Consider the following 15466-nt stretch of genomic DNA (forward strand, 5'->3'; position numbering starts at 1 on the left):
TCCAATGGCGTGGACGATCACGTCCGCTCCCCCCCCCATACACACACACTCACACCAATACGCCTTTTTGAGCGGTCGACGCGCGAGTAGGACGGCAGAGGCAGCGAGACGAGAAAGCGAGTGAGATGAAAGGCGCATCAAAAAAAAGGGGCCGAAAAGGGAAGCAAATATATAAAAAAAAGCAAGCAGAACGCACACGCACACAGCAGTCATGGAAGCGACTATAGCCCTTATCTCTGTTTAGAGACGCGCTTCTTCTTGCTGCAGGCACTGCAATGTGCTGCTAACCCTGTACGCCACGCACATCTTGACCGCTGCGCAGTCACTGACCTTTCACTGTCTCTCTACGCAGGAGGTGCAGAATCGCGACCGATACGGGCAGACTCGAGCATCTTGTCCATCACGGCCTGCGTCTTCCAGGATATCATCGCCCAGTGACGCGCGCTCTCCTCTTCGGCCTTGAGCCGCCGAGCGTCGCCCTCGCCGTCCGCGTAGAGGATCCTCGCTACGTCACCCCACAGCTCTGTGAGCTGGAAGTCGGGTGTGTCGCCCTTCACCGTGTGTTTGACCTCAGAGTGGAGATTTGGCGACCCGCTGACGTTGTCGTCGCTGCTGTTGTGCACCTCACAGTACTCCGTCTCGGGGCGGTTTGTCATGGGCAGGCACATATCGTCCAGTTGCAGCGTTCCCTCCGTCGTCGTGACGTGCAGCGTCTGCTCAAAGGCGGACCCGAAGGAGACGAAGAAAGACGCCAAGGCCACCATCCCCCCCTCCACCTCAAACATCATGTCGCCTGCGAAGGAAATGATGGCGCCCCGGTCATTCTGCTGCAGAATGCGGCCTGTCACTTCGGACGGCATTCGAAAGTCCATGAGGTGCAGTGTGTAGCGGATGCAGTACCACCCAAGATCGCCGAGGGCCCCGTGCGGCTCCAGCGCCGGATCCGTGCGAATATCGTTTCGCAAGAAGGCCTCATCGCCGCTTAGCGTGAAGTTCGCGAAGATGTGCTTCACTGGCCCGCCCATCCGCTTCAGTGCCGCGCACACCTCCTTCACCCGCTTGCCGTGGGAGAGCATGGTGCCATCCATATAAAGCAGATTTCGTTGGTCTAGCGCCTCGATCCACGAGCGCAACATCTCCGCATCGACAGCTGGAGGCTTCTCGCCAACGACGTGCTTATTGTGCTTGATGCACTCTTTTACCCAGTGATCGCGGGCGGTCACCGGAATGGCAATGTACACGACATCCACGTCCGCAGCAGACACGAGCTCCTCGTAGCTGCACACCGTCGGCACGGCGGCATCATCGATGTTGAGCGCATCGCACACACGCCTCACAAAGCTGTGCCCCCTAGCGTCGTCACGGCACCCGACACGAGTAACGAGCATACCGTGCGCGTGAACGCCGGCCCAAGCTCGCCACGCAATGTTGGCCGCCCCAAGAAGGCCTACGCGAATAGCCGGTGAACTCATGCTGCCCCCTCACGGCAAGTCACGATGTGTGTGCCCCAGCTTTTATCCGCGTGTATGTGGGCAGTGGCCCAAGAGTCGCCCCGTCTGCTCATCTAAGAAGTGAGTGACTTCACGGCGCCCGCCCTTTTTCGTCACTCTTCGCCGCTCCTTCTCTTTTTCAGATGTCACTGCGGCTCGTGTGAGACAAGTCGCGCATATGCGAGCAGAGGATGCTGTAAGGGAGGAAGTGGGGGATGCGGTATGTGAGCCACATCGAATTCTACGCGTGCATGAACGCATGGCGTTGATATCGCCCGCACCTCCAGAGGATTATGGAGCACACACACACACACACGCACATTACACAGAGGCAGGAGAAGAAAAAAAAGACAGAGAGAGGGACAGGAGGGAACGTGAGAGACCGAGCAAGTCGATCATAGGCAAAACAAAGCGGAGAAAGACACCGCACCTCTACCACAGCTACCTTTCTCTCGCTGAGTCGCCAGATGGCCTTTCCGTACCGCGCGAATGCCGTGTGTACCAACGGCTGACGTGAGCTCGTACGCAGTCCGTGCATCGACTCTATTGTGCTCGCGGAGAGGGAAGTGGTGTACACGACGATCCCACTCCCATTCCTTCGCTCCACCGTCGCCATTCCTCGCACCTGGGCGCATGTGGATACACGTGAGCATCCCAGCACACGTAGACGCGGACGAGCGCACCAGTGAACGCCGCGGTCGCCGCCAGTCACCGTCACCGCTTCCCCAAGAACGGAACTAACGGATGCTGCTTCGGGTGGGGGAAAGATGAGATGCCAAAGCAAAGACGCACAGCACCGCTTTTTTTCTGAATGCACCAGAGAGGGGGAGAGAGAGGAAGGTGTACAGGTGCACGCACACACACACACACACGCACACTCACCGTTATAATATGGCAACAGCGGCGCCTTTTCGCTGCTCTTTTTCTTTTTGGGCTTTTTTTGTGTTCCACCGAAATGAAGACTGCCCGTGAAGTGCACGCCAAGTGAAAGAGACAAAAAAGGGGGCAGGAAAATGGAAATAAAAACGGTCGCGTGCGCGCCACCGGGATAACTCCCCCACCAATGACTCCCCTCATGAGCGCTTCTCCCACCCACGCATCACCGCCAGCCCCCCCAAAAAAAACCATTTTGCCTTCGCTTTGGCCCGAGGAGAGAGGGCAGCCAGGGAGCCACGAGCATAATACTTTTAAAACGGCAACAACAACGAAAAAAAATTCACCAGGACAGACCTCTAGGTAGCGCAGGCATCCGTACACACAGGCATCGCCATCCATCTGCATCTCCGCTGTCCCCGATACTGCGAAAAATGCTCCCCCCTCTCTCGGCACCAGGCGCTTCCGTTTCGCGCGCGCCGGGCGGCGCTATCGAAAAAATGGGCGAGCGTCATGGAGGGCCGGATGGAGAGACAGGAGAGCACACTCTACTTGAGTGCGCTTCTATGATATGAGTGAGACGTCTACATGCACTTCCACGCTAAGTGTGTCGCATACAGATCGTACATGAATGCTGCATCCCTTGTAAACGGAGCGGGCACTCCTCGTCCTCCTCCTCTCTTCGTGGAGAAAAAAAAGCAGTGAGGACGCGCCCCACAAGGCAACGCCGCACGCACGCATTCACATCAGCGGCACACCATCCATACACACTCCCTCTCCTTTTCCTGCCGTGCCAGCTATGCCTCACACGATCGAAACTGCAAAGAGGGGGCCGCCACCCCACGATCAAGAGGGGGAGGCGAAAACCAAAAGAGGGCGTCGGAGAGGAGGCCACAGACAATGATGGAGAGCAGGCAGGCAGGGTACCTTGAGCTATCCACTGTCAGGAGCCTCTTCGAAAGAACTTTCGCTCTCACACCGAGCAGAGCCCACTGGAAAGTAAAAAAAAGGGGTGGCATGTAACATGCAACATGAACTCGAAAGAGTAAGACTTGGGGAGCAGGGGAAGGAGAGGGGCAACACATCCGCACGTACGTCGGCACACCCTCCTCTATCCCCGACGGAGCGCCCTCTTCTGCAGCCTCACCTTCTGCGACGCCGACGTGACTATTTCGGTGGCAGAAGTAGTGGGAGCTTTAGGCGACTCTGGAGCTGGATGCACTCCAGCTGCCGGGGTAGCCGGAGAGAGCGAGGCATGCCACACCCCAGAGGCGGCCTCCCGCTCCATGGCCTCGCGCATCGGCACCTCTAAGCGACCGAGACGCTTGTACGCGGACCACCAGTCGGAGCGTTGACCAAGCTTCTCGGGGTCGAAAGCGGCCCAGCGCGACTCGCACTCGCCACTGTGAAACTTGAGTGGGCACTTGCGACTCGCCTCCGTCCACGCGTCGAGCATCTCCGCCATGGCCGGTCGAGGCAGATTCTTTGCGTTCCGGAAGTGGTAGCCTACACGGTATGCACACAGCCCCAGTCCGATCCAAGTGCGCCACTCCCCCACCTCTACCTCCGTCGCCTGTCGCAGCCACCGAGACGCGTTTTCGACAGCCTCCTTCTCCGTTAGCGGCAGCAGCACCTGCGGCAGCAGAGCGCCACCTTCGTTGTCGTTGCGCGCTATTTTGCTGCCGCCATAAGCGGGCATGTGAAGCTGCCTTGGCGCATCGAAAGTGAGCACGCGTGAAAATGTGGACGGGTCGCGCACGCAGATGGAGTGCAGCGCCGCCTGCTCGTCACTCACCTTCCCGCTCGGAAAGCCGATATTCCACTTCGGATCGTTGAAGACTGCTATGGCACTCGTGCGGTTCTCCTTCATGCAGCTGAACATGCGCAGCATGCCGTTTGGCCGATAAATCTGTAAGTCAACGTTCGGCAGTCGATCCTGAAAGCGGAAGAGGAACCCGTAGAGGGAGTAGAAGTCAGCGAAGGCGGCATCCTTCAGCCGTGTGTGTATGTGAAAGGACGCTTTCTTCAGGTTTGGCGACTGCAGCACAACCTGCGTCTCGATCTTCTCGCCAATTTTCTCGATCTCCTCCTTCAGTGGGGTCAGCACGTCGTCTAGCACCTTGCGCTGGTAGTGCCCAATCCTGGACATGCTCCAGTATTCTTGCGGTACATGGCAGTCGATATCCATGACGATGTCAATCGGCGTTCCGACGCGGCCAAAGACGGCGTGCACCGTGCGAATAGTGTCTGGCATCGAGACAATGGCGGAGCTTGCGACGGACAGCGGCGTCCCAGGCCACGCAAAGAACTGGCACCCTCCCGAGGGAAGGCGTCGGGCAAACATGGCGTCCGACGCACTGCACAGTGCGCTCACCTCATCGATTCGGTATCCTTTCACCATCGCTGTCTTCCGCGAAGGGGACGAACCGCTGTGGCAAAAGTCGTCATCGGCGCCCTCAATGGCCGTGGCGGCGCCCGACTCCGCCTCCGCCTCCGCTGAGGAAGCCTTGTGCATGCGGCCAGCAGCTTTCCCGCGCACCGCATCGTCCCTGTAGTCGCACTGGTCTGCCTCCTCAACCTCTCGACTCTCGGCAAAGTGGTCCTGAGGGTACCCGTGGTGCGGCTCCTGTGCGGCAGCCGCCTCTTCACCGAGAGCATCCACAGCGGTGTGCGGCTCCTCCTCGATGGCACCCTCCGGCTGCTTTCGAATTTCGTTGAGGATAGCCAATCCACGACGCGGTGGGTGAGCGCCGCTTACAGCGACAGAAGCTGGCCCGCTTGGAGCTGCGGGAGCGGTCCTCTGAGCGGCCGCTTCCGTCGCTGTTTCAGCATTTGCGGCGGCCGCAGTGTGCACGGCCTCACCCGCAGTGGGCCCGGACGCAGTTTTCTTGCGCTTAATGATGCGGCGGATGATCTTCTTCTTGCGAATCGGCTGCTCCCCGGCAGCAGCCACACCCGATGGTGCCGTAGCTGATGGAGGTGTGACGAGGGATGCTGGGCGGGCCATCGAGGCCCGCGATGCTGCGAGGCTTGTCGCAGCCGTCGGCGGCGGTGCGGTGGAAGCCTGGCGAGGCGGAGGCGGTGCTTGAGGCCGCGAGGCGGCCGCGGCGGCCGCCACCGCCATGCCTGCGGGGGCATTCACGGGTCGCTTCTGGCCCACGTTAAATGCCCCCTTGAAGAGCAGGAGGGACGTCGGGCGCTGCATTCTTTTTCGAGCCTGACTTTGGTTTTGTCGCTGAAAGGCGCCGCGTGCGGACTCGCTCACTCACTCACTCTCTATGGGGTGCTGGCAATGGTGCGGATGGAGTCGACTGAAAAGGACTCCCTTTTTTTATCTCGCGCACTCTCCTCTCTGTGATCCTCGGAAAGGCTGTGGCACAGAACAGAAAGGGTGGTGGTGGCAGCTACAGAAAACAGGAGAGAGTCGCGCCGCACACCGGCGATGGGCACGATGTCTGTATAGACGTATACAGAACGAGTATCTATGAGAGGGCGTTAACGCCACGTGCTTCGTTGCTTGCTAAGTGTCTTGGCGAAACCTTTTCGTGCCTATGAATCAATGTTGCTCTCCTTGTAGGCCCACCTCCTTCCTCTCTCTTTCTTGGCGCCTCCTTTTCTGCTCAAAGGGCCTCGCTCCACCGTGATGGACGTGCGTCTGGTGTGGAGGATGCGGACTGCGGACTGCGGACTGCAGACTTCGGACTCCACCGAGTACACAACGCAGTACAGGAAAGGCACCGCGCCCTAGCGACGGTGCTCGCACGGCTTTGGCGGCGTGAAGAGTCCTCACTATCAAAGCGTTGCACAGCCTGTACCTTTTATCAGAACGGCTCCTTCGATATTTATTGCAACGCACGTCCAGCGCTACACGTGCGGAAAGCCCTCCCCTTAGAGACGCAATCACACGGCTCTCGTCCGCCCCGCAGCTTCCTGTCTCTCCAGCAGATAACGCGAAGCCCCCGTTTTGCGGCGGCACAGTCCTCTCTGACAACGTGCTAGAGGACGAGAGGAAGAGCAGTGCGTGTGCCACTCCTTAGAGCGCGAAAAGACAACACGATAGTAAAAAAAAAGTGGACGCGAATGAGGAGTAGTGAGGAAGCGAAACAGCAGATACTGAGGAAGTGCGCGCGTGTATGTCTCGCCTTTCCAGCGCCGCCCAACAGAGTGAGCGTGACTGGTAGAGGCTACTGCAGCAACCTTCGAGAATAAGACACATGCGACGAATGAAGACAACACGCGACGGCACAAGCGGATCCGCTAACAGTCATCAGAGACGAAACGCGCACTCGAATGTGTCGAGCACTGTCTCCCGCCGGCAAAGCAAAACGCGTCGGCCATTCTCCTCCTTCCTGGGCGTCAACGATATTCGCGAACGGTACGCGGGATATGCTGCCCTTCACGCAGAGCAGAGAAAGTTGTGTGGCCCTGCGCATGCGCTGCCGCCTCCCAAGAACCACTTCGCACTCCGTCAGGCTTTCCCGTACACCAACTTGAGCTTTTTGGTGGCCCCATCGAGTGGCGCCCCCACAGACGACCACTCGCTGATGTGCAGCTCACACTTCCTTTGCAACCCACGAACAACTAAGCGAACACGGTATACATTAAGAGAGTGGCCGCTTTTCTCAGCATGCATATCTTCCTGCGAGGATCCTATCAGCGACGATGCGCGCAGACACACACGCGCGCACACAGCCAACGCCCCCTACAACACACACACACGCACGTCATGCCTCTGCTGCATCACAGCCCACCCCCGCTCCGCGAGAGCCAGCCGTCTGCCGTGCCATCGAGCCGCGCGCCTAGCGGGCTCTTCTCCCACCGCCCCGCCCCTTCCTCGCAGATGCGCGCGGCGCCTTCCCCCTCCCCCTCCCCCCTATTGCAGTCGCGGTGACTCGATGGCGCTGCTGCCTCGTCGCTGCATGTCTGCACCTACCACGTCCGTCGCCGCCGCTGCAGGGATCGTGTCTAGGTGGCGTGCCCGCATGCGCCGCGACAGGCGGTGCGTCGCCATGAGCCTGTGGCAGCAGAGGGGCACGCCACCTCCCCTCCACGACCCGCACGCCTCTGCCAGGTCGGGGCGCGTCGGGCGGAAGGGTGCCCGTGCACAGACGTGCGCTGGCAAGCACAGGCGGCTCGCGGCTCGCCCCCATGGGTGGGGACCACACGGGGCTGGGCAGGGGGGCAGAGGCAGGCACCCAGCAGGAAGTCCGTGCCCCCCGTGCCCCCTGCGGCGCGGGTGAGATGTCCGCTAGCAGACCGCGGTGTGCTGGGTCGTTGCGCCAGCCGAACCATGCTTGGAGCCTCGAGCGGTCCGCGAATCGGGCGGGGCACATCCAGCACAACGCCGCGTCGGGTGCCCGTACGGCAAGCACAGGCGGGGGTGGCGCAGGCGCAGGTGGGGTAGGGATGGGTACCCCCCACAAGCCCGGAGGTGCAGAAGGCAGGGCACGATCTGTTCGTTCGTTGCCATCCACCCGCCCCTGTGGCAGTCTAACGCGCATGCAGGTGCACGTGCAGAGATCCGCGAGAGATGCCAAAGGATCAAATAGATAAAAAAAGAAAAAATAAAGGCATGAAAATGCGGTCGGCAATTTTTTTTCCATTCCTTATTTGCGGCAACGGCGCTCAATCTTTTGTTTGAGACTGTCGCCCTCCTCCGATATCCGAACCCAAAAATTGTTGCTCTCCTTAACGGGCGTCGTGCGCGCCTTCGCACGCCGGAGTCTCCGTGCCTGCGTGCAGGCACCTGCAGGGTCGACGAAGCAGGAGGGTAGAGGAAAGGAGTTGAGGGAGAGGGGAAAAAAGATGCACGATGAAAAGTAACAGGAGAGGAGGATCACACGGAGACACATTCAAGTACCGCCACATGCATATATATAGATATATAACTTTAGATATATATATATAACTATAGAAATGAGCGAGGTGCTATAAGGGAAAAAAGGAGAAAACAATAAGCCTGAGAATGAGCAATGATAAGGGAGGAGTCTTTGACCGCGGGGAAGCAAAGAAAAAAAATGGGCGTGGCAAACGAAGAGACATGTGTTGGCATACAAAAAATGAAATCCACTGCGAAATAGGAGAAGAAATGGAAGGAAAGAGAGTCAATGCCCTCAGGTGCGTTGAATTGTTCAGCATGAACGCTGAAGCACAAAGAAAATGGGAAAGCGAGCGGCACAGCGGAGGTCCGTCTCCACCTTCTACCGCCTCCATCCCTTTGTTCCTCCGTCCCGTGCATTCCTCACCGTCACGACAGCGTTCGCACACCAGCGGACCAGTAGAGAAAAGCACCAGAAGCAGAGGCACACGTCTTGCCAGCACCCCGGTGCTCGTGCCCGTTCGACCTCTCGACGACTGTGTCTCTCCCTAGAAATGTCCCTCGCCCCCACGCATGCACGGCAAAGGTGGTGAAATGCCCTTCGCGCCCTTTCCTCGCCAAGTCCATGGGAGGAGCGCGCCAATGAGAACGTGACAGATTCGCTGGCGATCGCGAGAATCAGCGATCACTACGGAGTTCCATCTGCATCAGCTTTGCGTGGGCCTCAGATTCTCAGGTGTCTTGATGGCTTGCACTAGACCGAGTCTCTTCATTTGGAAGAAGAGGAAGTGGGGAGGGGAGGTAAAGGGGGAAGAACAAGGGCTAACCTCATATGTTCTCCAGCACTGTCGACACGGCCGTCTTGTCATCACCGCCCATGTTCAGTGTCGCGCCGAGAGCTGGGATCTTCTTCATCTGGTACGCCCCGCATTGCCCCTTCATCTGCCGGTACACCTCCATGATCTGCTTCACACCTGTGGCACCGACCGGGTGGCCAAAAGCGAGAAGGCCACCGCCAGTGTTGACAGGGATGCGGCCCTCGAGCGTCGTCTCACCGTTGCGGATGAGGTCCTTCGCATGGCCGTACTCGGCGATCCCGAGCGCCTCGTACATGAGCAATTCGGCAATTGTAAAGCAATCGTGCACCTCAGCGACGTTGAGGTCTGATGGCTTCACGTTCGCCATCGACAGCGCCTTCTGCGCTGCCTGCCGAGAGGTCGACATGCAGCAAGCGTCTTCGGGGTCCTCATAGAGGTTGCTCGCAGCGCAGCAGAGGGACCTGATCTTGACGAGGCGGCTGTCGTTCGGGCTTAGGCCCATCTTCTTGAGTCCTTCCTCATTGGCCAGCACGAGGCCAGCACCGCCGTCACTCACCTGCGAGCAGTCCGTCATGCGCAGGTACTCTCTGTATGTTTCATTGCCAAGGAACTTCACGTTGCTAGGGTCCTCACCGTTGCATTGCTCAAAGGACAGCTTTCGGGTGTGCATATGGGCGAGTGGGTTCTTGTTGCCGTTGGCGTACGCCTTGGCCGCCACGCGGGCCGTGTCCTCCATCGTGAAATGATTGTGCTCGGTGATATACTTCATGCGTTTGGCAAAGAGGCATGGGAACGTGAAGTCGTCCAGCTTGCGCTGGCGCTTGTAGTCCGCGGCGCGGGCGAGGTAGTCGCCGCCAACCCGCGCGGAGGCCGTCGTTTGCACCTCGGCGCCAACGACGAGGGAAATGTCGGCTGAGCCCGCCTTAAGGGCGTTCACCGCCGACAGGACGGCGAGACCGCCTGACGCGCACGCTCCCTCGACACGAAAGGCTGACCGGTACATCAGTGGGTTCTTCACGCCGCTCTGACCGTAAGTTAGGCTGCCGATCGCAGCTGGGCCGAGGTGACCCTGATTGGAGAAGAGCTCGCCCAGGAAGTTACCCACAACCACCTGGTTCACCATCTCTTCTTTTCCCTTAAGACCAGTATTTTCCACTGCGCGCTGCATCGTCGTCGCGATGATCTCCTCAAGTGTCATGTTCTGCTTCTTGCCGAAGTCGGGGTGCTTCTTGTCGATAAAGAGCTTGCTTCCCTTGCCGACAAAGGGGGTGAGGGAGCCGCCCACGACGTACACGGCAGACGCCGCCTGCAGCTGTGCAACGCTCATGCGGAACATTTTGCACTGTTTCCTTCCAATTTTTTTCCGTTGGAGATCCGTTTGTCTGTGTCTTTTTCGGGGGTTTTCTTCTCTCGAAACTATCTGCCCGTTTGTGTCTCTGCGTGTGTGTGTGTGTGTGTGGTACGAGAGGAGCAGAAATATGCATATATCTTTTTTTTCTTTTGGGGAGAGGGGGTAAGTGGGGGGGATATGAAAGCTTTTTGGAGGAAGGGTGAGAGAGAGACAGAGAGAGGCAGAGAGAGACAGCGATACAGATGGAGGCCGGCAGAAAAGAGTGGGTGAGCAAACGAAGGAGAGGGGAAGGGTGTCAGACACACACACACAGACACATACACAGAGAAAGAGGAGGGGCAAAGAAGTCCCCTTCGAGAAGGCGCGAAAGAAGAGAGGAGCGCGATAGCCTTGCAGCGTCCTCTCCCTCTCCCCCACTCACGCCTTCCCTTGGCCCGAAGGGGGCGGAGGAGAGGGAGAGGACACACTGGAATGAAAGAGGTGCCCTATGGAAGGAGGGCGCAAGCTGCCCCACACATCTGGCGTGTGCCTCACTCGTCAGTCGCTTGCGTCCGCAAGCGAAGGTGTCACTTGCTCTCGACGTCCATTCGATGAAACGATTCGAAACGGAAAAAGAAAACGGGCGAGAAGCGGGAACGCAAAGCACTACAAAAGTCACCACACTCGTCCTCCCCAACCTCCATCCGCACTCGCCACGGGTTGAGTGAGGTGACATGTGGAGGGGGAGAGAAGATCCGTCGAAGAGAAGGCGGGTAACATAGATAGAAAGCATCGGGGGAGGGCAGGCCGTCGGGCACCGGGGTCCATGTCGTGTGGCTTGTAGATCTCGTGCACTGTGTGTTTGTGACGGCCTCCTGCCTAGCGGGTTCCCTCCCAGCTGTTCTTGGACATCCACGGCGCGCCGATGTAATAGTGACGGTACCGGATGTAGGTGTCGGAGGTTGGGTAGTCGAGGGTGCTGGGCTTGAAGATCTTGCGCAGTGTGTCCACTTTTTCCTTTGGGTAGTGCTGCTCAAGGCAGTCGAAGTGGGCCTCAATTTTGTACTCGCAGCTGCCACCCTGCGCAAGGCAGAAGTCGCGTGCCCAGCGTGTCTCGGGGCATGGCAGGCGCGGGTGCTGATCAGAGCACGGCAGCGGCACCCCGTGTTTCGGGTACTCCGACAGGATCTTGGGAAACGTCTTCCACGTATCGATGCCCATGGTCACTGCAAATTGCTAAGTGGGAGGCAACGCTATCTTTGGGAGGCGGGTTGAAAAAATCGGGAGGGGTGGCGGAGGAGAATCCTCGAAGGGGCCCTGCTCATAGAAGCAGGACTTCGCTCTGTGTGCCTGATACTGCTGGTTTTCTTCGTTGTGTGTGTGTAGTGCCGATCAAGGACAGCACTCACGACTACACATATCAAAGATATAGATATGTATATGCCAACACAAGAATCGATGCGCCTCTGACGGCGCTCTTCTCTCTCTTTTTTTGCTTAGCAGTGTCCGAGCAGTCACGCACCCACTTGTGTCACTGCAAAAGATTTTTGTATGGCTCGAGATGAATGCGTAGCGGCGGCCCTATCGAAAGGTCTGCATATCAGTATTTGAGCCGGCTTGCGAGCTTTGACGACGGTGAAAGGCTGTTTTCTTCTTACTTTCTCCCCCCCCCCCACGGCAGCGACGACGGAGAGAGATGGCGTAATGGCGTGCAAACTAAAAGAGCGCCCAGAGACAAGCGGAGGGTGAAACAGAGCAAGACGCATCTCAAGCAGGCACGCGGGCATCGCCTGCGCATGGAAGAAGGCGAAGTGAGGTCAGAATGCTTTGCTCCCCCGGCTCTCGCTCTCCAGCGCCTCTGCGCCATTGCCGACACTGGCGAGCTGGAGGATAATGAGGCGGGGAAATTCGAGACTGCCTAAGGCCAGCGAAACAGTACAGCAGAGGCCGCAGGACCAAGTTAGCGCTCAACAAGGATTACATCGGCAGAGGCGGGCCTACTCACAATGCTTCGCCCCCCCTTTTCGCACCCACGCCGCTCCAATACCGAGTGCGCACCTGGAGCGGATGGCTCTGTCGCTCTTTATCTTTATTTTTTGTGCCGCTGTTGTCAACACTTTTATTTCTCAGTCACTGCGCAGGAGTGAGGGAGGAAGAGGGCGAGTGAATGATCGAGTCCAGCTTCATCTCTCAACCCCACGCAGAGGAAGAGGGAAAGGAACGGAACGGTAAAAAAAGAGAGAAACATGAGCACAAAAGAGGGCACAAAGACGAGCATGCCGCCCTCGTGGGATGGATGCCACTAAGCGCAACACACACACACAAACTTCCCCTCCCTCCTTCCACACACACACACACACGCACACACACACACAAACCTTACACGCTCAGGTACACCCGCCTAACTTGCACGCAGACCTCGTCACACATGCGCATACTGTCTCTGCGCAGGAGTGGTTCGGTGACCATTCATACAGACAAAAGAAAATGCGATGTGCGGAAGAACGCAAAGCAAGACAGACGCCCCCCCTCATACGATGACCTCCTTTCTGTGCAGGGCATTTCGCTTCTCCTCACGTGACTCTGTGGGCCTCCTCAAAGAGAGGGGAGAGGGGAGAGGAGGGGGAGACAAGGGATGAGGGGGGAGGAGGGTTGAGGGAATCCATCAGCGGGGCTGCTTCTCTGGTAACCAATATGCCAGGCAACCCTGTGTCCGGTGGGGCAGGGGAGGACTTACGGAATCCGAGCAGCGTGGCATGCACGCGTGTCGTAGACATGCGACGCCGTCAGCACGCATGCGTGCACCCCTGTGCTGGAAAAGGAAGTGGTAGTAGAGTCATGGGAGAGGGCAGCGGAGGGAGACGGGGGAATAATAGTAATAATAAAACGAGGGTGTATTTTAACGTACACTAGCAAAGGCGGGTGTGTGGCGAAGTGCAGTAGAGAGAGAGAAGGGGGAGCTAAAAGAAAGGCATCACTAAAAGGGAAAAAAAGAGGAAGACGGCTACAAGTAAAACAACGATAGCACCTGTGAAGGAGCAAAGGATTCGAAATGTATGTAAATATATGAATATACACATGTATCCAAAGACCATGGTGCGGTTATGAGAAGAAGCACCCCAGCCCTCTGTCGATCCGTAGCATCTATCAGGAGCCGCCCCTCAAAGTTAGCAGCAGTAGAAGACGCCGACAGCACTGACCAAAAAAGAAAAAGGAAGAAAAAAGGAAAAAAATAGACGCAGATACAGTAGGCAGAGTGGGGGGTGGTGATTCGTGGAGATGACGGGAGGGTGGCTGAGGAGATGAAAAAAGGGGGAGAGAGAGGAACGCAGAGGCGCACGAGCCTCGTTTTCCTTTCTTTCTGTTCCAGTGGATATATAAGAGGGGGGGAAGAAAGTGAAAAAAAAAAGAAACGGAGCATTCGATAAGCAAACGAGAGAAAAGGAAGAGGAGAGGGGCGGGGCGGCGTGCATAAGTAAAGAAAGCGGTAACTTGAATATGGAGAAGAGCGCAACCACAAAAAAAAAGAGAGGGAGAAGAATGCAAGATAAAATAAAAAGAACCGATACAGAGATGCGCGAAGGGGCACGGAGTGGGGTGAAAGGGAGGAGGGCGACGAAAGTGAAAACTGTGAAGGAGCGCCGTGGACAGGCCTCCACACCCGCACGATACAAAAGCACCAATGTGGTCAGGCACTCACGCAAAGAGAGAGAGTGCGCGCGCGATATGGCTGCCACCAAGATACTCTCGAGACAGAAAAGAGCGAGGAAAACAAAAGTGAAACCTCCTCGATAGGCTGTAAAAGGGAGCACCGCGATACTTACAGTTTTGCCTTTCAGTTTCGCTTACGTGATCCTCTCCTCACCGCATTGGTCATGCACGCTGCATGTTGCGCGAAGCGCACGTTACGGTTACTTTTCTCGCTGCCGCTCTGAGAAATTCCACCCAGCTCCTCCTCTCTCCTTCCCACAAGCGAGACTCGTTGCCGCGCTCCCGCCCTCTTCCTTGCGAAAGGGCTCCTCATTCCTTCCCCTTTTCAGGGACTTCCTCTCCCCCACGGAGGGGCCCATTGTGTCGTGGCGAGGCAGCAGGGTGCCTCCGGGCACACTCGCCCGCTTGCACCTCGTCCCCCGCTTTGGCACCACGCTCTGTTCTGCCAGGACCCTATCAGCGAAGATGCGCGCACACACACACGCACGCCATGCCTCTGCCGCACCACGGTCCACCCCTGCTCCTCGAGAGCCAGCCATCTGCCGTGCCGTCGGGCCGCGCGCCTAGCGGGCTCTTCGCCCATCGCCCCGCCTCCTCCTCGCAGATGCGCGCGGCGCACACCGCACCAGGCAGACCCCCAGACGGACGGCGCGCCACGACCCTTAGTGGGCCGCACACACGGTTCAGCTCGAGGGCGGAGGCCGCGGCGTCTGGCGTTCCCGCAGGGCGCAAAAGGCGCCCACATACCACTCCGAGGTGGCCGGGGGTACAGCGCTGCCTTCAACGAGGGAATAAGAAGAAAATAGAGGCCCCACTGGCTGGGCAGCAGCAGCGACGCAAACCTCCCTCTTCATCTTGGATGCCTCTCTTCCTCTCTTGCAAAAAAACACGAAAAAAAACAGGAAGCACTGCCCTATGCTGGCGGCACAAGCATACACGCTGACAGCCTGAACCACAAGCGCCACCAAAGCGCATTTCTGTACACATGGCTCGGCCGCCAGCACCTTTCCCCACCGTTTGCGGCCCTCCGTCCCGCTCTCCTTTTCCAGCGACGGGCCCGTCCTTGCCCTTACCCTCCCCCCCCACACACACACAATCATTCACCCTCCCCCCGCACCCGCGCACACAACCGCTGAGTGTAGTGTGATCAACCCCTTCATATGCAGAGGAGGGCGGGGGGAAGGGGGAAGGGCTCGTTCTTTTTTCTTCTTTGTTTTTCAGAGGCTGCCGTAGGAAGTTCAGGGGAGGGGTCGAGTAGCGCATGCCCGGCTTCGCTTGATCCTCACGTATGCCCCTTTGTTTTCCTTGCGCCCCGCGTGCGAGCAGCTCTGCCGCTCTTTTTCTCTGGCCTCTGCACTTCGTCCACTCTTTTCTTCTGTCTTTTATTTTCGTGTGATTCCCTTCATGGATCACCTCCCCTTTTTTC

The 15466-nt window shown here is 57.9% G+C and overlaps 4 protein-coding genes across 4 annotated transcripts; all 4 read right to left on the reverse strand.

The window, feature by feature from the left end:
- Positions 1 to 344: 344 nt before the first annotated feature.
- LSCM1_06078 (uncharacterized protein) lies at positions 345 to 1472 on the reverse strand (the record flags this gene model as incomplete). The annotated part of the gene is made up of 1 exon (XM_067323510.1): positions 345 to 1472. The coding sequence occupies one exon, from the start codon at positions 1470 to 1472 to the stop codon at positions 345 to 347; it is 1128 nt and encodes a 375-aa protein (XP_067178615.1).
- Positions 1473 to 3474: 2002 nt separating this feature from the next.
- Positions 3475 to 5568, reverse strand: LSCM1_06079 (uncharacterized protein; the record flags this gene model as incomplete). Its single annotated transcript, XM_067323511.1, has 1 exon — positions 3475 to 5568. One exon carries the CDS (start codon positions 5566 to 5568, stop codon positions 3475 to 3477), a length of 2094 nt encoding a protein of 697 aa, XP_067178616.1.
- Positions 5569 to 9009: 3441 nt separating this feature from the next.
- On the reverse strand, positions 9010 to 10335 carry LSCM1_06080 (uncharacterized protein; the record flags this gene model as incomplete). The annotated part of the gene is made up of 1 exon (XM_067323512.1): positions 9010 to 10335. One exon carries the CDS (start codon positions 10333 to 10335, stop codon positions 9010 to 9012), a length of 1326 nt encoding a protein of 441 aa, XP_067178617.1.
- Positions 10336 to 11208: 873 nt separating this feature from the next.
- On the reverse strand, positions 11209 to 11550 carry LSCM1_06081 (uncharacterized protein; the record flags this gene model as incomplete). The annotated part of the gene is made up of 1 exon (XM_067323513.1): positions 11209 to 11550. The coding sequence occupies one exon, from the start codon at positions 11548 to 11550 to the stop codon at positions 11209 to 11211; it is 342 nt and encodes a 113-aa protein (XP_067178618.1).
- Positions 11551 to 15466: the final 3916 nt, after the last annotated feature.

This window comes from Leishmania martiniquensis, chromosome 23 (assembly GCF_017916325.1).
Source record: "Leishmania martiniquensis isolate LSCM1 chromosome 23, whole genome shotgun sequence".
Classification (NCBI taxonomy): domain Eukaryota; phylum Euglenozoa; class Kinetoplastea; order Trypanosomatida; family Trypanosomatidae; genus Leishmania; species Leishmania martiniquensis.